The sequence below is a fragment of the Fringilla coelebs genome (assembly GCF_963513975.1).
Source record: "Fringilla coelebs genome assembly, chromosome: 2".
Taxonomy (NCBI): Eukaryota; Metazoa; Chordata; class Aves; order Passeriformes; family Fringillidae; genus Fringilla; species Fringilla coelebs.
In genome coordinates this window covers 67,843,061-67,869,081 of record NC_140029.1, presented here as the reverse complement: position 1 = coordinate 67,869,081, position 26,021 = coordinate 67,843,061, and the positions used below count along the sequence as shown (strand labels likewise).

At 35.1% G+C, this 26,021-nt stretch overlaps 1 protein-coding gene across 1 annotated transcript in view; it reads left to right on the top strand.

Annotated features, from left to right (window-relative positions):
- Positions 1 to 26,021, top strand: part of NBEA (neurobeachin) — a gene marked incomplete at its 5' end in the record, with an annotated part of 454,102 nt that overhangs the window by 101,828 nt on the left and 326,253 nt on the right. Inside the window, 6 exons of the mRNA XM_084201080.1 lie at positions 2,136 to 2,282; positions 9,408 to 9,605; positions 10,007 to 10,140; positions 17,597 to 17,705; positions 20,206 to 20,358; positions 21,098 to 21,266. Coding sequence (XP_084057206.1) covers positions 2,136 to 2,282; positions 9,408 to 9,605; positions 10,007 to 10,140; positions 17,597 to 17,705; positions 20,206 to 20,358; positions 21,098 to 21,266 — 910 coding nt within the window. The remainder of the gene's footprint in view (positions 1 to 2,135; positions 2,283 to 9,407; positions 9,606 to 10,006; positions 10,141 to 17,596; positions 17,706 to 20,205; positions 20,359 to 21,097; positions 21,267 to 26,021) is intronic.

Genomic DNA, 26,021 nt, shown 5'->3' with positions numbered 1-26,021 from the left:
CATTTTATTGAGCCTCCATGTATTAAATGTTTGCTGTATGTTTCCCCCAAATTTTAGAGGGAAGATACAACTTTGGATGAAAAAGGGGAAGACATGATAAACTTTTTTGTATCAGCTGTTTCTATTTTGAATGCTGGTGGTACTCTGTTTTCATAGAGCCATTTTTGGCTCTGAATTCATTACTACTATTTAATGAAACATAAAACCATAGCAGTGCCAGTATTTATTTTTTTCACGTCCTATACGACATACCATGGCCAATGATAAAGGACTCATTAAGCTTATATTCCAAGGGGTAAATATAGCTGGGGATTATGGCAAAAAGGTGAAGTGGCATGCATGGCAAGGAATAACTCATGTTTACAGATTGCTTGGCATCTGGAACAGAAGTGGATAAAATTACCAGGAAATCAGGAGTTAGCCGTCCCCTCCAATTAATGATAATGGAAACGCCTAATCAAGAATGAAGTGCCAGAAATGGGAAAGCGTAAACTGGGAAGAATGAAAAAAGACAGAAAAGGAAATTACTAGAGGCTAACAAACCTAGAGCTTAACTATAATTAGAACTCAGAATTTGTTTAGAGCTCCAATAGTGGTTGTACAATTAATGGTCACTAGAGGAATCCAGGAAAATACCCTTATAATAGGCAGGAATGTAGTCTCAAAATATTTAAGTATCAATTAGGAAAAGTTGGCATCAGTAGCTCAGACAAGTTCCTCAAATGACCATTGAAAAGGGCAATTGCTCAACATTAATTGATGTAACACTTTCTGACAGTAATGGCACACTGTCATGAAAGCCTTGAGGGCTAAACAGGACTTGAATAAAATAACTGAAAATTTTTATAAAATTTTGCCATTAGGTTTACCAGGAGTCAGATGAACTCATCTTTTGCACTGTACATCCTGGATATCACTTTGTGAATCAATTTTAATGTAGGATTTTTGCCAGAAGTTTTTAAATTTTGCCAAAATTGCTTAAAAGAATAGAAATTACAAGAGGAAAAAAAATTTTAAGAGGTAAATCAAAGGAGGATAAGTGATAGACAAAATCCTGGATACTTCTTCCCTCACCTGTTCTTAAAGCTGAGCTCCAGATCTTTGTCTGTCCTTACACCTGTGATCCCTTTCCCTTGTTAACAGCCTACCCACCTAGACCAGTTGCTGTAACAGTTCACCATATTTGATTTCCTTTTCTAGACTGAGAAAATTTTTCCTCAAGGTAAAACTCAGCAGTTAAGCCAGATGAAAAAGCAAGTTTCCTAGTGCAGGTTCTATTGGCTCAGCTTAAAAAGTAACGTCAGATCCTTGTTTCTGTTCAATAAAGCACCTATGACTCAAGGAAGCTGGGAGAATAACCTTCAAAGATCCTTGAGCTTCTTCCTGTTGTCCTTTTTTGCTGCATCGTGTTTTCTGGTTTCTCAGGTCTTTGTTCTAGACAGGTTTTTTGGAAGCAACTGAAAAACTTCACCAAGTCCTCACAAAATAGCCATTAAAAAATCATTCCTAATCTGAAATAGGATGATGTGGACAGATGGAAGGGCAGGGATAGTTAATAGCAGAAGGGAGAGAGAGTTTTTTGGAAGAAAGAATGGGAAATAACAACTCTTGTGTGTATAGAATAAGGCAGAAGAGGATTTAAGGTCAAACCAAATCATTATAGGCTGTGGTCAGAGGGGGGAAATATGCAACACCTGTAAATTAGAAAAATCTGTATCTGTTTCCATTTTTCCTTCTTGAGGTGTTTAGCTTTATTGGCACAGCAGTGAAAGAAGAAGGTATTCCAGCATGTGTTCTCCTGTATTAGCAGTAGGAGCACTGAGTACAATTACAAGGGAGTTCAAGTGTGTCACTTTCCTAGAAGGCAACTGGGGGGATTATTTTGTACTTGAATGTACTATTCTCATTTTCTCTGTTGTATGTTGACCAATTAATAGAAAACAAATCTTAGAGGTCATATGGACCTCTAAAACAATTAATGCTACAATATTCAAAATTAAGTTATTCACCACAGGGTAGTAATAAAGGACTGATAATAGTCAGTTTATCTTTTTAATTTTAGTCTCCCTTTATTTGTGGCTTTAGTAGCTGTGCATTAATATTATTTCATTATTTACTGCCTTTTTCTGATACAGAGCTATGATAAATGTTTTCTTGGATCTTCGGAGACTGCTGATGCAAATAGAGTGTTCTGTGGCCAGCTTGGAGCAGTATATGTATTCACTGAAGCACTCAACCCGGCACAGATTTTTGCAATACATCAGTTAGGACCTGGATATAAGGTAATACCAGATTTTGAGAAGCATAAAACTGGAAAAATAAAATGATTGAGAGATATTGTTGGAAGATATGAGAGGCATATGAATATTCCTCCTAGAATCACACAGGTTTTTTTCATGTGATTTGTTTTCAGCAGCATGAGACTACTTTTTCAAGTATCCTAACTAACCCTAATTTTTTACCATCTTTTTGAGAGATGAAAGTTTTGTTTAAAGCATAGCTGAAATATGTTTGTATGGGAAATTAATTACTTTGGGTCGTAACTAGATTAGAGAAATTTAGCATTTGGTGCACTGAATAGCAGAGAAATAACTTTCTTCTCTACTGTTTGTATTTAAAAACCTGAGTTAAGGCAGATTAACACTCAACAAGGCATGAAAAACTGATTTTGTTCAAATGCATGATTTCACATAGTCCTGTTAAGGTAAAAGTTGAGCTTTTTTTTTACTCATGCTTTGTCACTGATATTGAGGGGAAGATTGGACAAAATAATGATACGTGCATAAACTTAGATCTCTTGTCAGATACATGTCTTGGAATGGGTGTGTATTGTATTATTTCATCAAGAAAAACAGCACAGATACTTCACAGAAACTACTTTGTACATAATACTTGAAAATTAATCTAACCCCAGGTAAACAATGATGAATTTCAGTTATACTATCAGGTATTCCCAAGTTTTCTTTTTCCTAATTTTTGAAACTTGTGGTTTCATCCGAAGTAGGCTTTCAGTTTTTCAATATGTATCATATACTCTGAAAATAAAAACTATAAGTAAAAATCAACATTTAGATTATAATAGTATTATTTTGTTTGCAGAAAATGCATAATCCTAATAATTTTATTTTAGCTAGCAGTTGAATGACAGAGGCAGTTGGAAATATTTTTCATGGTATGTATCTGTGTAGGGTGAATAACCACATGTATATCAGGATTACTTGGAGAAGAGGAAGTCTATTGTCAATTGTTTATGATAGTTAAAATATGCCCAGAAGCTAAAAATATTAAGTCAGAAAAGTCCATCACCTGTGAAAAAAAAGAGTATTTTATTCCAAACTTTATACAGTATTTTGTTTAGGCAAATATTTCTGCAAATGTTTTTTGGTTGTACAAAAGAAATTAATGTAGTTTTATACTTTTTAATAATAAATTGAGGTAACCTTTATGAATTTATTAAATTACTAGATTATAGTATGCAGAAACATACTGGAGTGATAGCAAACAGGAATAAGGTTTTCATGTGTTTTAATAAGTGAAAATTATTATGTAATATTTTCTGATTGTTGAAGGGATTGATAAGGATATGAGCGTTCATGGTAAATGACATGTCCAATAGTTACTGCACTAACCTTATTACAGTTGTCAAATTGCCCTGCTTGATTCATAGGCTTCTCTTAAACTCCATTTCTGCACACATGTAGCTTTATAGTGATTTTTTTTAAAAAATGTCATCTATATTTAATATTTTGGGGAAATTCTTCTTTCGTTGTGTCATGATTTTGGGTTTGGGTTATGTACACAGAACAGTTAATGCCCCTTTGCTCTCTGAAGGAATTTCCTTCCTTGTCTAAAAATCTGGAAGTATATTTTACTTTTTAATACCAGTTAAAAAAGAACAGGCTCCCAGAGCAGCACCCTGGAAATAGCATTTATTTCTTTGACTTTCTTATTCCCCCCAAAAATAAGACTTTTTTTGACCTTTTTCCAATACAAGATCTACTCACAACCAGAAAAGGAACGATGTCTTGTAATTTAGAGAATTCAGGGCACCAACTGTAGCTTTTACTCAAAGCCTGCCTGCTTCATATCTCATTTAATGTTATTTCTGTGAATCCTTTCAGATTCTGTGCTGGTGCAAAGGTCCGCCAGTTCAGGATACTTCAGTATGGGATTTAGTAGTCTAAGGGATCCTCAATTGACAAATAGCTTGTATTCCTGAATATTAGAGATCATGTTCTTGCTCTTACCCACTTTACTGATGCAAACTGGCCTTTCAGAAACTTCTCTTAAGTAGTTCACTACATTTCATGTTCATTTAAATTGTTAGTACTGTTAGTGAATGGGGAAAATCAACAGTTTAACTATTCCTAAAAAGACCCCAGATTAATTGCAAACTCCAGTTGTGCCAAAGGAGTATTGAAAATAGTTGAGAATTTTTGAAAACCTTTTCACACAGATTTTTTTTTCCTTCCTAATACAGTATATGGCAGTTCCTTTGATTTAAAATTCATACTTTAGTCCATTATATCTGAGAAACCAATTCTTTAGGGGAAGTGACCATTTCTCTACTTACTTTGCTCATGAGGAGATTATGATTTTGCCTCTCACTCAGCTGCCCTCACAATCATTCATAATGACTGCCCTAGTCTACCATGACTGCCATTAAAACCTCTGGAAAACAGAGAAATCTACATAATCTACCAGCACACAGGACAGTTTGCACATATCTGTTAATATACGGAGTAAAAAATGTTGCGAATGACATCAAAGCCACAAAGTTCAGGAAATGATCTGCAGATAAAAATGAATCTGTTGCAACTTGTCCCACTCCTGTTCTGTAGTGCAGGTAGAAGCAACAGGTCTTAGGATTGACTAGAGAAGTCATTAAAATAAGTCTTACTTATTATGTGTATCAAATAGTTGTATATTTATGTATAATGTTCATATTATTTATTGCACATGATGTTCTTATACAAAGTATAGTAACATAGAAACAGTTCATAGTCCTTCCATGCTGATCTTGCTCAACATGTTCTTATGAGTACATTTGGTTATAACCAGCATGCCCTAATACAAAACTTTATTTGTTAAGCAAATAGATGTTTTAGTTTGAAATGCTACATTTTCACTTGTAGCAAAAGGCTTTTTTTAAAAAAGAAAAGGTTACATTGTGTGAGAAGCAATAATGAGAAACTGACACTCTTAGTAGCTATTGCAAAGAAATTACTCACAATCAAATGTTTAAGGGGAAGAGAGGCAAATACACTGGCAATAGAACTAGATGATTTGTCTCTTCCCCATTAAGTCTTCCCAAGTTAATCCATAATGTGTCTTGGAATTTGAAACTGTATTTAGTAGAAACATATTACCATTCAATATTTGCATACCCCGGTTTTCTCTTTAGTAAAGCACACTCATTTTGAGCCTTGCCATTGCTGAACAGGACTTTTACCTACTCTGTGGACCCTTTCAGTTGTGGGAGATTGAAGAAAGAAAAAGGAAATGAGAGCAGCATCCTTGCTCTCACTGCGCTTTCCCTGCTGCCCATCCTTGTTCCCAGGCAGCAAAGAGAGGAGAGCCTGTCTGTGTTGGGATCCCGAGGGGCTGATAAACAGAATGGAGGGGCAGGGAGGTAATGTGAGAGGAAGAGATGCATCTGATACCAGTGTTTGGTGCTGCTTATAAAGGGATGTTTCTCAAAGCCCTGTTCTAACAGCCCTGTCAAATCTGTACCACTCCTCCTAACCCTCCCATAGGCATTTCGAAGCAAGTTATCAGATCATTCCATATGTTGCTTCTGAGCTTGTTTTTGATCAGTGCTGCAATACCAATCTTTTTACCACATAAGGTTGGAGTAAGAATACAGTAATTCATGAACACAGACACAAAACAGCACCAAAAATTCAGATTTGTTTAAACCAATTATATAGTACAAGAAAATATTTTATGTACGATTGCTGAACCTACAGGGGCAATATGTAGTGAATAGTAAAAAAAAAAAGCTGCAGTCTTGCTGCTCAAGGAAGGGAGAGAGCTGCTGGTGTTCAAGCAGTTCTTGATCAAGCACAGATTGTTTTACTCCAGAATACAGTGCTGGAGTAAAATTCTCATCCCTCTCTGTTACTTCCTATTCTGGTAGGAGCCACAAACATACTTTATATGGACACTGTATATGTATTTTTACCTTGTATAGAATTTTTTTAATCCTTCTTTCTGTCTTGATGCCCCACACTCTTTGTGCCAGACCTCAGAGTTGCATATGCACAACAGCCTCTACTACCCTTCTGTGGATGTATTTTCCCAAGTCCCCAGTACAGTATGCATATACTGAATTTCTTTTCTCTTCCTGTGGATCAATGCTAGTAATAAGGTAGTATCATATATCAGAATTTTTGGCCTCTCTTTACGTTCTGTTACAATAATCTTTTAGATTAGGAGACCAGAATTTTCAATTTATGATCACTTTTGTTGGGTTTTAATGGCAGAATATTCCTTTAATTCTTGTTTTTTCTGCAAAAAGTGTGAGGCAGTATTGTGCTCATTCACAACTTATTTGTGTTTGACTTTCAAATGGTGATCTCAAATTCTTGCAGCATATTAAACACTGCCAACGAGGAGGTAGAATAACATCAGAATTTGTATATAAAATTGATTTAACTTAAGCAGTTTAGAACACTGCAAGATTTCATAGTAATGAAATTATAAGATGTTGTGTTGAAACACCTTGACTTAATTAAATAGCAAAGTTATGAAAAACTCAATATATGCATTTTGGAATCTGAAAAAGCTGAGAGGCATGAAATATTTTCAGGGTAATAAGTGTTTTCATGTGATAAAACATTGAAAAAATGTATAAGCATCATGTAGATGTCTTTGGAAATCAGTGAAATCACTAAATTGTTTTTCCTCTGCAGAAAGTGCACAAAGATTTCTATGTATAGTTCAAATGCCCTCTGAGGTTAAATGTTACCTTCCACAGGACAACTCTGTAATCTGTAGCAGTCATTTCCTGATAAGTGAGATGTAGGCAGCCATATCAACAGAGAGCCAGCTCTCAAGTTCTAAGCATAATATTCCTTCCTTGGGCATTTCTACTTCAATAGCACAATAGGAACACATTTCTATATTAAATGATTTAGTGCTGCGGACTGAATACTCACTCTGTGTTACAGTGGTGTTTTTACTTTGAATTGGTTGTAGTCTGATCCTTTGAGCTGAAATAATATCACCAATTGCAGGATATTTGAGCTTCAGCCTGAAAGAAGTCTCTTTGGTTCTGAACAGCTTTGCAGTTTGAACAGAGTAGTAAGGGGGGACCACTGGGAGTTTCCCTACAAAACAGACTCCTAACCCAAATGCAAATCACAGAATCACAGAGTGGCTGAAGATGTAGGAAGCAACTGGAACCTGGATGTCCTCTGGTCCTCCCTGATTAAAAAGAGTTGCCTAGATCCAGTTGCCTGGGACTGTCTCCTGACATTTTTTACTAAGTCCCAAGACTATCACCTTGCTGGGCAGCTTCTCAGTTTCTCAGTGAAAAAATGCTTTCTGATGCTCAGAGGGAGCCTTCTTTGTTCCAGTTTTGCCCATTGACTTGTGTCCTGCCACTGGGCACCACTGAGAAGAGTCTGACTCCGTCCTCTTTATAACCTCCCTTCTGTTATTTGTGTATGAGATCCCCTCTGCTGCTGCTTTTCTGCAGTTTGAAGAGTCTGAACTCTCTCAGCCTTGCCTCATATGAGAGATGCTTCCATCCCTTCATATTTAGTGGCCCTTCACTGCACTCTTTCCAGTAAGAACTGGCTCCCTGTGCGAGCCCAGAACTCCAGGTGTGGCCTCACCAATGCTAAGTAGAAGGGAAGTAACACCTTCCTTCACCTACTAGCATCATCCTTCCCAGTGTAGCTGAAGATATTATCCTTCCTTGTCAAACACAGACTGAACCACAGACTTGCCATTTACATGCATTTGCCCTTCCTGCTTGTGGTTTCTGTTATGGTACCTGTGTCTGGTACCTTTTCAGCATTGCAGCCTCCCTTCTGCCGGACATCACCAAGGCTGGGACAGTGCAAGGTTGGGACAGATGTGCTCCAAGGGCTCTCCAGCAGCTCCAGTCAGGTCACCAGCCTGCTCAGCTTATGGCCCACACATAAAGGGGTGCTGGTCCTTTTGTTGCTGTGTCAGTCAGTGAGCAGATGCACTTTCCCACTGTTTGGCTGTAACCAAAAGATTTTTTTTCAGGGTTTCCAGCAGCCCTGAGAGCTCTGAAAGGGCTGGATGGGGTTTATGGAGTTACATCAATACTAGCAACGTCTAATTTGTTTGGAAAGAGAAGCCAATAACTTATAAGTTGCCTGTTTTAATTCTAGCATGGATTAAAAAAAACCCCCAGTGCTTATACTTCCAATAGTTTTAGAGAAAGGGGATATTTGGTAGGACCAAAGGAACAAAGAGAATTGTGATCACTGTGCACAGTGAAAGCAAGGGAAATGATTCATGTATAATCTCAGAAATAAATTATTTTAAACTCAGAAAATATTTTAGCAGTAATATTTTATATATGTATATACACACACACACATATATATATATCTTCATCTGCAATAAAATTATGGTCATTTCTAATAAATTTGCTTTCCTTGTATCAGTACAGCGCTGTACTGTGTTACTGTGTTACTACTGTCTTTTTGCCACTGTTAAATGATTGTTATAAGCAATTTTTATATGCCAAGTAAATCTGACAGCGCTTTGCAGAAAGATAGAAATCTATCTTCTTGTGCTTTGTTGCTTTTTCAGTGCTGCCAAAAAACTTAATTTTAGATCAGATATGAATCATGATATGTTCATTTTCAGTCTTCCTTGGAAAAGCTCTGAATTTGCAAATAATTAATGCAAAATGTGGCATTTATGATTTATTTTGGATTTTAAGTGGCTCATTTGTGTATACTCCTCTCTGTTAATGAAGCATGGTTTTTAATGTTGCTCAAAAATAACTATTCCTTTAATCAACATGGTATAGCTAATTTGAGTGAGCTCATATGAACTAAAATGCAGAACATTAAATTTTTTCTTTATTTTTAATGTGTTTTATGCTTAAATTTTATTTTAACATATTTATGGTTGATGTATGTTTTTTTAAGATAGCTACTTCTGAAACTTGTAAACACTGATACTGAAAGGAGAGATAATACATAAAATATCAAATAATGTGTTGACACATTGATGTGGTGTAGACTAAATAGAAACAAATTTATCTCATTGTTCAGTAGTATTAGACTACTGATAAATGCAAGCAAAGTTTAGTAGTTTATTTATTCTCTCTCAAGTCCAATGTAGTTTTTGCATATTTTGTGGGAAGGAATTTGTCTGAATTAATTACTTTGTAAAACTTTTGGGTTTTTTTTCAGAGCACATTCAAATTCAAATCCGAGAGTGACATTCATCTGGCTGAGCACCATAAACAAGTGCTGTACGACGGGAAACTCGCAAGCAGCATTGCTTTTACCTATAACGCGAAGGCCACTGATGCTCAGCTATGCCTTGAATCCTCACCAAAGGAGAATCCTTCCATTTTTGTACACTCCCCCCATGCTCTCATGCTTCAGGTTGGTGCTGCTAAGCTGATGTTCTGTGATTACTGTTGGCTGAACATCACACAGAGGATTTGTCTGCTACTGTACAGAGATTGTTCTTTTGTGCTCTGTCGTCTCTTAATATAACTTTCACTTGAACTGTTCTTTCTTTGGTCCCTTTCTAAAGCAAGGAAAAAAAATGTTCCATAAGAAATAAAGACTTCATACTATAGGGCACAGTTACCCAGGTTACTGAAAATTTTCTGTTTAATGTTTGCCTTTAAATATAGTCATTATAATTGAAGTATAAGTATTGAAACAAAATTTTTAAAAGCCTGCACTCAATCTGGTGTTAAAGTGCTTCAAAGTTATGTTTTTAACTGTCCTTTAAAATTGAAATTAATTGTAATTTTTCCTTTATTTTATGTCTTTAGGATGTGAAAGCTATTGTTACCCACTCCATTCACAGCGCAATTCATTCCATTGGAGGGATCCAGGTTCTTTTTCCTCTCTTTGCCCAACTAGACAATCGACAGCTGCACGACAGTCAGGTGGAAACAACAGTTTGGTAAGCTTCTTTTAACCAAGACTGAAATTAAATTAAGCTTACAACATTTTTCCTCTTTTTTTGTGGGCATGTTCTCTAATTTCTTCTACATTTTACCCTTTTTTCCTTTAAAAAATTATTATTTTTTTTAAAGGTAGTTTACTGTACAAAACTGATGAGATTAAATAATTAATTCAAATCACTCCAGAGTTTTTAAGGGTAGTTTTATGACAGTTCACCCAACTCAATATGATTTTATTTGAGAGTGCAGTCTTGTCTACCTTTTCAAAATCTGTGTCATTTGAATTCATATTTCATAGCATTCAGAAATTGATTAATATGCAGTGAGGATGTCATAGAGCTATGATCTGGCATTTTGTGACCATATTACAATTGCAATAGTGACTGAGAATATAACAACAAGGGAATTTTAAGCTGGGACCCATGAAGTTTCTCCCATGGTACTATGGAAGACATCTCTAAGTTGAAAATTCTTCTTAGATGTTAAAAAACAGATGCTGAAAAAGAGATGTTGAAAAAGACTACCTAAGAGTCTGTTAATACCCATGCTGACTTAGAATCATAGAATCCTTTAGGAAAAGACCTCTAAGTTCATGGAGCCCCAACCATTAACCTGGGACTGCAAAGTCCACCACTCAGCCACATCCCTAAATGCCACACCTGCACATCTTTTAAATATCTCTAGGCACGGTGAATCTTTTCTAAAACTTAGCTCAGCTATGGTTATTTTTAAAAAGATCTCTTGCCACGTGCTCATTATGGCAGGCACCTGTCGAGCAGCACAGGATAACTAAACTTCTCCAGAAAAATTTTTGGCCTAAATCTTTGAGTGTAACAAATCTGAAAGGATAACGCTGAACAACTGGTACGGTGTTTCCCTGGAGGATTATTTGTAACCAAAGCCTGCTAGAAAGCAGTGTTTAGGGTCAAGATAAGCTGGCTTTTCTATTTGAATTAGGTGACAAAACAGGTGCATAATGCCAAGCACATGGCTTATTTTCCTGCTTATAATATTCTTCTAATAATTATTCAGAATGTTTCTTATTGCATTAGGTAGTTCAGTTAAAAAAGAGTTAACTGAAAAAAACGATTAACTAATACTAAAATTGCCAACAAATTTGGAAGACAGAAAAGCTGGTTGTGTATTGGTTACTGTGGAAAAATTATTTATTTAAGTCTCTTTTGCAGGATGTACTTTGCATTGAAGCATTGTAAAGTAAGGGAAATAGAAAAATAAATGCTTGGTTTGAAATAAGCTTGGGAAAAAAAAATCACTGCATGTTTTTATTTACTGGCAAAGCAGAAGACTAAAATGCTTTATTCTAGTCTAAGGAAGGTTATGTGAATATGTGTCTCCACATAGAAATAAAATGTATGTTAAATTCATTAAGGAGCTGAATCTGTAACAGATGACAAAGCAATAACTGAAACTGTTTAAAAATGAAGAACTAATGTAAGTTTTAGAAGTTGAGATAAAGACTAATTCTTCCCAAGTGTGCGGTCTACCCAGCGTGTGTGAGAACATTCATAATGTTTAATTGAAAATGTACAGAACATTTCTGGAGTTAGTTGAACTGTAAGTTGGAAAAAAATTCTTCTTGAATAAGTCAATGCATTTTTTCTATAATTAGATTATATTCTAAAAAGAGATCTGTAATTCATTGTGCTATATGATTGTACAAATGAATAATGCAAGAGGATGTGATTCTAACTCAAGAACATATTGAAAAAAGTTTAAGCAAATGGCTGCTTGATGAGATGTATTTATATGTTTATAGGTTTTGGTGTCTGTGCATTATTTTCTCATATGTTACTTAATAGGATATAAGTAACAAGAAAAATAATTCTGGAAGTGAAAAAGTAAGTAGGCAAATAAAAGAACAAAATATTTTTGGGATCAATGAAAGGAGCTAATGGGGAAAGAATGCTAAACATGAAAAGGATCATTTGAGGAGTGGAATAAGGGAAGTGGTGCATTTAATGAGTCCTTTCCTCATTCCCCCTTGTTTATTAGATTATTGTCTCTCCTTATGTATCTGATGCTGAGTTATACCTATGAAAGTGTAACAGCAGAGGGCTTTCCCAGTTCTACTCCTTTTCTGAATCCTTCTCATCTCTTTCTATCCTGCAAATATCAAACTCCGTTTAAAAAGCTCAGGGTTTTCAATTATTTAATTTTTTGTTTGGATTTTTTAATATTAGAACAACTTTATTGACGGAACCCAAAACCTCATCATCTAAACATTAAAAATTATCTATATTTCATAAGTAAGATAGGTGTAATGGCGCATCTACTTTTTAAAGATTTATTGTTTGATAAGAAATAGGCAGGTTTCCCATCAATTTCTACAGAAACAACCCACCTTGACAGGAATTAGTTTGATGTATTGATTTTATTTATTCACTTAATATGAAAAATATGTGAGTGTCAAATAATTTTTATTGATGTCTTCAGTTTAATTGAATTAATCTTTACGATTATGGCAGCAAACAAGATGAATGCCATGTGGTATCCTACCTTCTTAACCTGTCCTCTCATCCTGTCTTTCGATAATTTTCTTGTCATAGCTGGCACAGGTATTTCAAATTTGAGAGTAGGTCTGGAAGTAATCCTTCCTGAGGTTTTTGTATTTGCCTTTGTGCCTCTCATGGAAAGCCGAGGTCCCAGTCCAGCCTCCAGTGTAAAATTCAGAATTTGCATTGTTGAGTGCTGGTAACCCTCTCCCTCTCTGTTTTGAAGGAAAGAATGCTGGATATTGCTCTTCAAATTCCACATCACTAGTGTGACCTAGCTGTGCTCAGATAAAATCAGTTGCTTGAATTTTCCCAAGTTGTGACAGCCAGAATGTGATTTGCCTAATCAGTCTGCCTGGACAAGGGTTTATAATGAAAATCCAACCATTGCAACAAGTAGTAGAAATCTGTTGTAAACTCCTGAACTGCTGTACCTCTGCATACTCCAGAAGATCCAGGGACTGTTAAGGCTGGCTGATTTACTACTGGAGTCTGTGTCACAAAATGTTTTGCCTGTAAGCAGAGGTGACTTGCTTCTCTAATTCTCTCACTCAACACCTTTTCAGCTGACTCATGTTTTTGAATGAAACCTGATTAGTTGTCTTATTAGCTTCACCACATGTTATGAGAAAACAATTGAAAAGGCATAAGAAAGAAATCACTTCGCATTTCTCTTCAACAAGCTTACAGAAACTAAAAAACATATTTAAACTGGAAGCTAAGGAAGCACTTTTGAGAGCTGCCATAGCTGTAGGCCATGGAAACATATATTGTTGGTGAATGATTTTCCTTCATACTGCTTTATCTGTTTATGCTATGATTAATTTTCAATAGTTATCATACTAAACACCTGTGATGGAGATATTCATACAATCTTTTTGTATTAGTTTGGAGAAGCTGAAAATACAAATAAAGGATATTTTATCTTTATAAAGGATTCTTTCCCAAAGAGAATCAGACAAAACAAATAAATGTATTATTCTCTTTTTTATAGACTCTTCAAGTTAAATTATCTGTAATTAATAATCATACTTAGATCTCCAAAGCAACATGCCTACCTTAGCTAAAGGTGCCTTTTGTAAAGGTAATTTGTACAAATAACTTTGTAATACATGAACGAAGATGAAACTTGTATTAAGGCATTATTGACAGAGAAAAATATTATGGGAATGAGGAGTCTAGAGAAACTGGTCTGTGTAATGGTTTAAAAATAAAAAAGAAGTGTAACAACAAAAAAAAAACAAACAAAAAGCCAAGGCAAATTTCACTTTTATCCTAACTGTGCAAATTACTGACTCCTTAGGTACTTCTAAACAGTATCATAACCACTGGAGGTACTGCATCATCATGCTTTGGTCTATCACCTTTTTTTCTCCTGCTTCTTAATAATGGAAAATTACTGGATTTTTTTTCCCCCAAAAGTCCGTTGTATTTTCAGTAATTATCATAGTTCTCTGATTTAGTGTTGGTTGACATATATAGTTTCACTTTCTATCTGTGTCTTGGCTCTACTGCAGACAAACTGATGTGTTCTAGGAAGGGCATGATATGGAAGAGATGTAGGGATGGGCTGAAGTATCCTTTATATCTAGGAGTGTTGAAAGTAGGAAAGAATGGAGAGAAATTTTGTGTGGCAGTGCACAGAATTTTTCAAGTTTAATGTGTAATGTCAATTATGGTGCAGCAATCTGATGTATGTTAGTCGCTGGTAAGTTTGTTAAATTCTGTTTGAAAAATAGTTCAACTTAGTCTTCTCATTAATATTATTTTCCCTCTATTGTCAACAACCTTTTTAAAAGAATGGTTTTGGCAACCTGTTTCTGTTGATAAATATATTAATATTTCAAATCTTTAGGTTTGTGTTCAGCTGCCAAGGTGAAAAAATAAATTGAGTATCCCTAGAAGTTGTTGCAAGTTCTGGATACAGCCCTCCAAATTAGGCAGATTAAATTCTTAGAATGCAATATTGAGGAGAAAAATACATTTCTTCAGTATGGATTTTTTATATCTAGATACACATTTCTTTGAGGTCAGTCTGAAAATGTGGGGAAAGAGAAGTTTTGAAGAGGCTGGGAAAGTTTATCTGAGAATTCAACCAGATCAGATACTCCCTGGCATAATACGTCAGGAGAAAACCATTACATGTGGAACCAGTGTTGTGTGCAACAGCAGTTACTTAGTGCACTTTAATTCCCCCCTCCTCCTCCAAAAAAAAAATTTTACCTAAAAGAAGTCTAAGCAAGCTCTCTGAGAGAAGAAGTCCACAAAACAAAACCCAACCATAAATACCATGCAATTCCCCACCGCCTTCCCAAAAAAAAAACCCCAAAAAATAGCCCCCAACCCCACAGACAGCATGTAGTCTGTTCTCTGATAATTTTCAGGTGGAAATACCCTCAGTACTGTACATGCAGTGAGAATTTTAAAACTTCCATCTCTACTCTATAGTTCTTCTCTGAGTTAAAATATTACCAATATTTTACTTACTTAATTTCCTGCATAATAATGTGGGCAAACTGCTAGTTATATTCAATTATTATGTTAATTTTTATCAATAATGTGGTTCTATACAGTATTCCTCTCAAACTTCATTGCACCTCTATGTGCCTGACAGATGGTTCTCTGTAACTGCTGCATTTACTGGTACTTGGATTTTTTTTAATGTTCTTGAAGGTGTAATGATGCATTCATGTGTGCTATCCCAAGATTTGAATTACTGTATACTGCAGCCAACTCTATTATTTATGGTGGCAATCTTGGATAATGTAGAAGGATTAGAAGTTAGAGTTACTGCCTGCAGACCTGAGCTGAATCTGCAGAGCTGGATTGAGGTATCTTTATGTGTCTGGATCAATAGATGTTAAAAGCCATTTTGGAATTAAGTGAAAGCATAGCTCATTCACAAAGGCATTGCCTAAATTAATACATTTTCCTAAACTAGAAACACGGGCATCACACTGCAGTAGCAGCTAAGGTAGCTCTGTGCAGAAGTAATACGGGCAGGCAGGATTAATTAGTTCAGCCATAGCCAGCATAAAGGTGGTTAATATCTAAGAGATATTTTGGTGCTTGCTACAATGTGAATTACTACGCATTTTTTAAGTCAGTCTTTCTTACATAGAACCAGCTTGTCTGTTTCTGTGTCTGTGGCAGGGTTAGGTACAAACTGGTCACTTATGATTTCTGAGTTGACTTGTAGTTTATGTGTGCTTTAATAGAGGGAAAGAGGGAAAAACCGTTTATTGTTGGGGTGTCAGTGTGTCTTACAACTTACATTCAGAGTCTATCAGAATTTCCAACAGTTGTATAGAGATTGTATTGGTATGAGATAAGAATAACTTTAGCCCATGAGTTTACATCTAAATTCATAGAATGAAAAGTAAACTGTGATATAAATATAAAGGCTTTTGACAAAGTACTTCTGAGAATAGAAAATGAACTTAAATCTGTATATGGTACAAAAATCCTTAAAATCCATTTTAAGAATAATTTTTAACATTTCAATATAATATTAACAGTATTTGCTATTGTAATTGGAATTCTAATTCTGCAAAGATGTATGCTGTTTGACTTTATGCATAATGGCTTTTTGTCTTTGGTCATAAGGTTACTCACAGAGTATAGTAGTAAGCATGACCAATCTGAATGGAATTTTCTTTCACCTCTTTTATTATTGAAGAAATCTAAATTTAAATCTTCAACACTTAATGTGAGCTGCCTATGGATTTTCATGTAGTAAAAATGATTAGATTCTTATTTTAGATGACAAATACAGTAGAAACTTTTGGTTGGGGTAAGAAAAAATTGATGCATGTAATCTGGTTTGAAGTTGATGTGACAGTTTGAAAGGCTGTTTTGATAAAAGCTTTGGAGTACTGTAAATGGATATTATCTGTATTCTTTTATTGCTGACACTCTGTGGAGCAGTCTGTATGTGATTTTTAGATGGATTATTATGACCATTCAACAATGAAGAAAGACAAGGCACTATTTCGTGTTCCCAGCATGTACTTTGGCTACTCTGTGTTCTTTCACATGGCAGCCTTACTCAACAAACAGAATAAATCTTGTCTTCCTCAGCACTTTGATTATTTTTTGGTGCTGGCATGGATTAACCAATCTCAACATTTATTTCAAAGTAAGAGATTCTATTTGAAGAGCATGTGAACCTTTAGATGACTAGATACTGTAAGTAAAGTTGAAATGTATCAAATGCAGGTTGGATATTTTCTTTAAGTCCCTTTTTCATACCTGCAAAACCCACAGTTTTCACTCTTGCCTGTGCCTACTACCTATATGAGAACTTTCATGGGTGCAGACACTTGTTTGTACAGCTGGGAACTGTTACATTTAATCTTTAGAAAAGACATACAATACATTCTGTCATCTACCTTTTTGAGATATTTGAAAAGTAATTTTAAATGCTTCTTTCCTGTCACTCTTTTTTTTTTTTCCCCTTTCTCTCTTTCCTCTTGGTTTTTCAGCAACAGATGAGTGTATTTTTATTTTACTCTCATCGCCCAAGAGTCAATTATGATTTATTTTCCCTGTGGTGAATTGATGTGTCATACATTTCCACTACTGGTTTTCCTAACATAGTTTCACTTTCTTGCTGGTTCCATCCCCTGAAGTCTTTCATATCTCTTATGTATCTATACTGTAACCTTTTCTGAACACTTTTCTTCCTTGTGCTTTCTAAACACTTCACTTAAAGATACTGCTGGGATGGGCTGTGGGTGATTTCCCTGTAACCTCTGGAGTCCCACTCCTACCACTGTAACGTGAAAAATCACTGCAGAAATTTTCCAACAGGAAAAATAAGATTTGTATTCTCTTAAGGAATTGTTCACCACCTTAAGCCTATTTCTAATCACTTAATAGCTGATGATTATTGAGAAAGCAACAATTTTAATCTGAAAAAAATCTTATTCTTTACATGCAGTGCTACCCTATTGGCTTTCTTGGTTGAGCTTCTTAAGAGTTCAGTAGCCATGCAAGAACAAATGCTTGGTGGAAAAGGCTTTCTAGTCATTGGCTATCTCCTTGAAAAGGTATGTTTGGAGGATTTTTATCTTTGATCTTGGTATTTCTCCTGTCATTGTGGTACTTTCAATCACTTGGCTCAAATGTCTGGTAGAATAAAATATATTTGGGACATACATTGCAAATTAAAAATATTTTATAAGTGGTCTACAGGGGACTCTTCATCTTCCTCATCCTCTTATATACCAGTATTCAAAGAATCAATTTTCTCAAGGTGGTTATGTTCTCTTATTTATGTTTTTACTTCAGATCTGTTTGTGAATCACTTTAACGTATTTTCATTTCTTCACTTTCTGTCCCCCAAACTTTCATAGGAAAGTTCTCTTGTTTCTGGTTTGTACAAACATAGCAGAAATATCATAACTGAGATTATTTTTTGTGTGCAAATGTGTAGGTTAATAAAAGTTAAATTAATCTTCTGTGACAATTCTGAAATTGTTAAAATAGTTGCCCTGTGTTTTGAAGAAGAACAACGGTAACAAAATTTAATTTCTGAAAAAAATCTAAAATTGGAGGGGGGAGGGGGGGCATTCCCTGCAAGGGGCATTCCCTGTACTTGCTTGTTTTCAGGCATGATGAGTTATCTCAAACCTGAGGTTCAGTTGTCTGATGAACAGCACCTGCCTTCTTGCCTCATGACACCCTCTTACTGAGGTTTAATAATCTAAATAATCTGAGCAAACTACTGTCAGCTATACTAAAATAGTGATGGTCCCACGATTGAAGTTCATGGCTTTGACATTCTTGCATGTCTACTACTGGACTTTATTACCATGAGGTCAGCATAGCAATCTTTTAAGCAGAAGATAAGAATCATAACATCACCTTTCCAAAATATTCTGAATTTTGAAGAATGATAAGTAGTTTCTCTCATTCTGTTCCCTTTGTTCTTTGTGCTAGGGAAATACCTTCATTCGATACCTAAAAGCAGATTTTCTGTGCTACCATTTTCACTGCTAAGCAAGTGTGATTTACAATTTCAAAGAACTAACCTAAGGTGCTGGGTTTTTTTTCAAGGGTAGGTTTTCTTGTGCCATACCAAGAAGGAATTTGCAAAGCTGTTAGCTTTGGTTTGATGAGTTGCACAGGCTGATGGTGAGCCCTCATGGAGGGCTTTCTCCTGAATAGAGCATTTTGGTTTATACACATGGAATACATCCATTTAGAATGTTCAACACGAATTTTTTAAAAAAAAAAGTTTCCATGCTCTTCTAATTAACACCTACTATGTTAATTAGACTTGGGCATGTGAATATTTAAAGGATTTCTATTGATCACAGCATAATTCTTAAAACATATGTTGCTTTCTGGCTGTTTTTTTACATTATGTTTACTTTGCTGCAGTTTTCTGAAAAGGATTTATTCTCTTTTTTCAATATATGCTTATATTCAGTTGGCACACATGGTGGGAAAACATCACTTTGTTTCCTAGTCTCAATTTTATTATTTGTAAATTATCTGTTGGATCTGTTGTTCATTTGCATGTAATCAAATACTTCAGAGAAGAGAGAGAGCTTTTTTTTTTACTTGAACTTCCAAACAGCATTTTTATTCTTATTAGCTGCAGATTATTTATTGTGAATTTTCATGTACAAGCCAAAGGAAATTCAGCATCCAGGCTGAACTTGTATTACTGACAGTAGACTTCAGTTCTAAAAATAATAAATCTCTATATTCCCAGAATGTACTGACAGCATTAAAAATAATTGAAAAATAGAATCACAGAATCATTTAGCTTAGAGAAGACCTTTAAGATAGAGTCCAACTATTAACACAGAACTGCCAAGTCCACCACTAAACCTTGTCCCTCATTGCCACATCAACACGTGTTCTAAATACCACCACTTCCCTGAGCAGCCTGTTCCAGTGCTTCACATTTTCTGGAGAAGGCAAAGAGAAGGATCTTTAGAGGTTTTTCTATTTATTCATCTGTTAATTTAGTATACAAAGAAGTTTGTCAAATTCCCGGGCCATGTTACTACTTAGGAGCAGGTCTCAACAGTGATTTCATGGCATATGCTATGAAACTGTAAGAATCCTGAAATTTGAGGAAACCATGAACCCAACTCCTTCAAATACCGACTTAAGTTTAAGAAATAAAAGCATGTCTCCCAATAATGTGTGTTCACACACTGAGACACCAAATTTCAGTAAGACACTAATTTAAGAGGAGATAAGGACTTCAGATGAAGCTCTGAAGAATTGTGCTGTAAAATGTAGGATCCTGACTGGATTCTAATGAAATGAAAATAAACCAAACTAAGCAAAATACCAAAAAACAAAGATATTGATGAATATTTTAGCCTGTTAAATATAGCCATTAGGAAGACCATTAATATTGTTAGAATGTATAAACTGCCTTCATATTCAATGACATTAAAACATGCAATTGAATGTATTTAGTAATGATGAGCCAGGTGAAAATACTGCTTCATAGTTCTGCTGTAATTATATTAAAAAAGATTATTTTTTTCTTTATCTTTTTTCTTTCTGATTATTTTCCCCCAGTCATCTAGAGTTCATATAACCAGAGCAGTTCTGGAACAATTTTTGTCCTTTGCAAAATATTTGGATGGATTATCTCATGGAGCACCTCTTCTGAAGCAATTATGTGATCACATCCTTTTCAATCCTGCTATCTGGATACATACCCCTGCAAAGGTAATGGTACACTTGATAATGTTATGACTCTCCTACAACAAAATTAAATACCTATATTCTTTTATAACATTCTACTTAGGTTTTTGGTTTTTCTCTTTTGGATTTGTTTTATAAGCATGTAATAGCAATGATTTTAGATCATGAAGTCTGTACACCGCTTAACTATATACTCCAAAGCCTTTTATAATTTCCTAAAAGCACCTAAATTATTGCCTAAGGTTCTGTCTGATTCTATGAAAAGACTGTTTCAAGAAACCCAGTGATTTCCAGTGATTGCATTACATTGTTTCTCCTGCAGATTAAGCATAAAATTTTGTATTTTTAATTGCAGGTAAAATGTTTTTTGTTACACATTAATGTAAGCTCTCATTTAAATTCAAACTATGTATTCTAGTTTGATAAAATCTCTAACATGTTATCGTTCATCTCCAGTAAAAATGAATTGTTTTTCCTAAGTAATCATAGTTGAGATATGTGAACCAAAGTGAAAAGCGTCATTGTCCTAAAAGCTGAAAATATATACTACTTGTATAAAAAGTCAGAATAGAAAGCAAGCCAATATGTTTATCCTTACTTAAATCATTCCTTGGTGCCAGTGCAGCCCCTGCCCTAAGCAGAGTTGTAATTAGTTTTTCAGTTTTTTTGAATCATATCCAAAGTCTATTCTAGAAAGACCCCTACAATTTAAAGTTGCTAATGCAGAGCTTGCATTTATGTGGGTAAATATTTCATTGCTCAGGTGCAGCTATCTTTGTACACCTACCTGTCAGCTGAATTCATTGGAACTGCTACGATCTACAACACCATACGCCGGGTGGGCACGGTGCTGCAGTTAATGCACACGCTGAAATACTACTACTGGGTGGTCAATCCTGCTGACAGCAGTGGCATCACTCCCAAAGGGCTGGGTAAGTGCAACACACAAGGAAGAAAATATGAGCATTTCTCCTGTAGGAAGGTTTGTGATGTAAATGTCTGAAAGCTCCTTGGATCTGTAGACAAGGAGATAAATAAATGCGATAGCTGGTGGTCATCAGTAGAAGGACTATGGAAGTACTTTCTGGTGTATCATAAACTCATGCTGATAATTTATGTTTATATGTATTCCCAAAAGATTCCAACTCTGGTCTCCAGTCACGTAGCATATCCTTATGTGAGCATACTTCAGGAAACATATTAAAAAGATGGATTTTTCTTCGTCTGTAATAAAGAGGAAATATTACATGTATTTCATATGCCAAAGAAAGCTTTATGTGGTTTGAGTGATTAGTAGTGCTAAGTGACCTTGAAAACAGAGTGGAAACTTCTACTTCTCACTGCAGAGGTCTCTGAAGCTGTATTTCCAGTTCAATAATATTTTTTTCTCTGTCCTTAAAAAATGGAGATTTATTTAATTTTGCTTAAAGTGATGTGCTTAGCTTAGCACAGGAGGCACTGAATGACAGAAGCAACAAAATGTAATAATGAATACTGCTTGAATGCTGCATGTTACAGATGTGTATTAACCAGAGCAAATCATTCTAATCCTACACATTCTGGCTGTAATGCCATTACATTTAGCTATCTGCTTGTATAAAGCAAGAAGGATTTGCCTGAAAGTCTCTTAAAAATACCTGATAAAAGAGAATTTATTAATTATTTTTATTGTGTAACTATTAATGTCATGCTGAGAAATTGAATAATTAGGGAATGTTCTTAGTGCTGTCACATACCCAAATATTCAAGAGAGTGACACATCTAACACATTAGTTATTGGGTAATTTTTATTTGTACGTGAGCTGCATGTATAGGGGTTTCCCTCTTTTTTTTTTTTTTTAATAAATGAAACTAGAAGTAACAGTTCTTTTCCTAGATTAGGTGTCCTAATAGGCAATGAAGGTGTTGGAGGTCACACAAAGAGCTGCTCTAGGATTTTGGATGACATTTATAGTTCTTGCATAATATAATATTAGATGAAGAGCAGTCTTCAAAAATGATTAGAATTTATTTTAAAATACTTAACAAAAGCCTACAGTTTTCTGTTCATTTAAATGAAAGGTTTGAAATCCTAGATAATGAAAATTACCTGGGGTGGTTACTTAATTAGCTTGAAAACTTTGTCAGTGATAGATTGCATTACCCACTTACGGTGATTCTAGATTCCTGCTGCCAAAATAGAATTAACTTCTTTTTTTGGTGCCTGCAGTAAAAATGTCTCCTTCTGAGCTAGATGTCTGCTGATAATGCACAGTGGAATGCAGGAATCAGTGGCTTTAATAAAGGTTTCTAGTATCATTGTAGTCTTGGTGGGGCATCTTACCTGCCCTCAGAAAGATGCAGGCTTCCTGTGTATCCAACACCAAATCTGTTTGTTTTGGGTAGATATTTTGCATACTTTATGGCATGACAACTTACACTGCTATGTTTAGGAAGCTGTATCTTGCCTCTAATTGACAGGCACTTGAGAAATGCTTTGTTTGAAATGAAGTTGCTTCCTAGACTGGGTTGCCTCTATTGATTGTATCTCCACTAACCTCAGTGGGAGGTTAGAAGCTGGTCTGGTGTGGGAGCTACCCTGTTGATATCTGAAAGTGGGGTGAACCAAATCCTACCCTGGGAGTGGCTTTATCAGGATTCATACTTTGAGGTCTTCTCTGTTGAGGTTTACCCTGCTTTGCTGCACAGGCAGAGTTTTACCCGTGGACAAATTACTGTGTCTGAGATCAGTGAGGAATTGGGAAGTTTAAAACTCAGATGATCAGCTTATTTACTTTGTGATTGTTGAATACCCAGCTGTTGTGAGGTGAAGTTTTCAGGTGTCAACTGTATTTACAGCTAGGTAGAGACATGGAAAATTTCTCCATTAGCTTGAGAATGGAAGTCTGATTATACAGTCTACTTGTTATGGTTAAGATTATTTTTAATTTTTTTTTCTAGTATATTGGTTTAAATGAAAATAATTCCTATGCTTCTGTGTCATAATACTACTACTTAACAACACTTAGAAAATGTATTGCAGACTGCTTCCCTCTGGCTAGGTTTGCTCTTTTGTGGAGTCAGTGACATTTCTTTCTGTAGGAAGCGTGGATTGTTTTTATCTTGCCCAGATCTGTCTCTTTGCAGTTAGCTGTATTTTTTGAATATTTGTATGTGTAATGCCAGTTGCATAGCTTCAAAAAATATATAATGTATTCATGAAAATCTGAACAGAAGGCATGAGGTACACAAGGATACAAAATTAGGAATGAGATGTGAATCAGTTAACTCTAAATTAAGCATAGATATGGCTGGTTTACATCCCTACCTTTTCTTTCATTCTGAGTATAGTACATTCTCCTCTCATTTGTGTCAGTTCCAGACAAGATTCTTATTTTGCCTGGAAGGCAACCAGGTCAGTCCCTGAAAAGTAATCAGGTAGTGTAAATTAGTGGGTGCCTGGTGTAGCAGTTTGACAACAAAAATCAAAATTTCTAAGGCCTTCATACAGTCATTGGGAAGGTGTTATATAAACTGAGGCCATGCATATTTTTCAGAAAACATATGATCCACTGAATTTTCTCATTTTGTCTTTAGTTAGATTTATAGATAAACTTGACTTTTTGAAAGTTTAATATCTTCGTTCTTCCTTGTTCCTTATCCTCTTCCTTCATCCCTGCAGAAGGCCCTGTGTAACTGATACAAACACAAAGAAGTAATAGTTTATTTTCTATCTGTAAAAGTGTTCTTTTCTTGTGTTGCATTGAGGAATGTCAGACTGTCAGAGAGGAGGATCAGTGACTTAGCAAACCCAGCACAGCCATGGCATTTTCTCTGTGCAAATCAGTGCTGGGACTTTTTTGCTATTATTTCACAGATAACTTCTGCTTCTGACTAATAGAGCTGTAATAACTATGATGATTTGCAAGCAAATGACTGTGAAAAATATAATAATTGCTGAGGTGATGGGTTACTAAATTTAATTTTATATTAGCTTCATTTCATAAAAGATATTTTGTGATGTCCACATTAGTTGCTAGCAATTGATAAAATTCATGAAAATATTTTAAATTGTTTAATCATTTGGATATTACATCACTTTTCTTTACCAGATGGATTTTTAACATTAAATGTAGGTCTGATTGATTCAGACAGCTTATAGTCATAGAATGCAGTCCTAGAATTAACTGTAGTTATTATGCCTTAGGGCTCTTCTATTTTCACCTCTGTTTTCAGCATCTCATAATTCCACCAATCCCAATCTCTTCCAAGATTTTGGATTCATGTTAATTTTTATAAGTCTGCCTGCAGCCAGAAAGTTTATAATTTGTTGAAAGGTACAATAATGTATAAAAAATTTTGTTAAAGTAAGAAAGTTGAGTGTAAAAATACAGTTATGTGAAATTTAAAGTTGCTGTGTTTTAAGCAGCATTTGAACTCTCCAAATGGAAGAATTCGACCCATTTTCTGTAAACATTAATTTAATGTATGAAACAGAAAAATGTCATCATGTGAGTAAATTGCAGCTGAAATTCTAGGCTGACTTGACATGAGGCTTTTCAGGTCTGGAGAAGGCTTTACTGGAAATCATGCCAATATCTAAAATTTGACTGCATGCGCTAAAGTGCCTTCAAATAATTTGCTGTCATATTAGGAAGTAAGCTTATTCATGCAGACATTTTAGTAGTGTGATGTTTTCTTGTCTTCTAGGCATGTCATTTTTATGTGGAGATAGTGAAGCAATTTTTAATATTAGTTAATAATTAGTTTGAACTACTATTACTTGCAGACAGTTACTCTGCTTCAGGGTTTTATTGCCCTCCCCTGCCTTAATAAAACACAAAGTGGGTGAGTTTTCTGCACTGACAGTTTAGTAGCACTTCCTTTAAAGCCAAAGAAGCTCAATATTGAAGCTTCCCATTTGGCAAATGCTGTTTTCTTTTAAAAGTCAAAGTTTTTCTTTTGCTTCTCCTAGTAATCAGCTTCTAAAATGGGGGGAATAATTTTTTTAATGAATTTTAATAAAATCTAAAGTTTCAGATACTTATTTTAAATTTGATTTTGTATCTTCTTTTATTATTGGATTCCTGTTTCACACTGGCATTTCTTCTTAGATTCAGCATACTGAATTAATATTTATATTTCCATTTCCTTCTGAGGTTCTGGAAACACCGTTTCAGAATGTAAAAGTATCAACTTGGTCTGTAATTATTCTTAGCAGCTTTACATTTTACATGTAAATCCACAGAGTGGAGACAGGTTGTCTGTTTAAAATCACGAGTTACACTTTTCTTCTGGTGTTATTTGTTTCAAATTTTTTTACAGAGAATCTAAACCATCAAGCTAATTTTCAAATAAAAGAATCTAAATTTTAATATTTTTTTTTACATTTAGACCATGGTTGCAGCTATTATCTTGATTTGCCACATGCACACCTTTAATATTTTGTTAAATCATACTGAATAGGGATAATAGGATCACCCAGCCATTGCAGTATCTCAACACCCAACAAAGCAGGCAGTGGTGAGAAAATTATTTAAAATGTAGATCTTCTTTCTGTGATTATTTGATTTTATGTTGAGTTGGAAGGGACCCATCAGGATCAAGTCCAGTTGCTGGCTCTGTACAGGACACCCCAAGAGTAACTCTGTGTGCCTGAGGGTATTGTTCCAGCTTTTGAAGTCAGACAGGCTTGGTGCTATGACCAC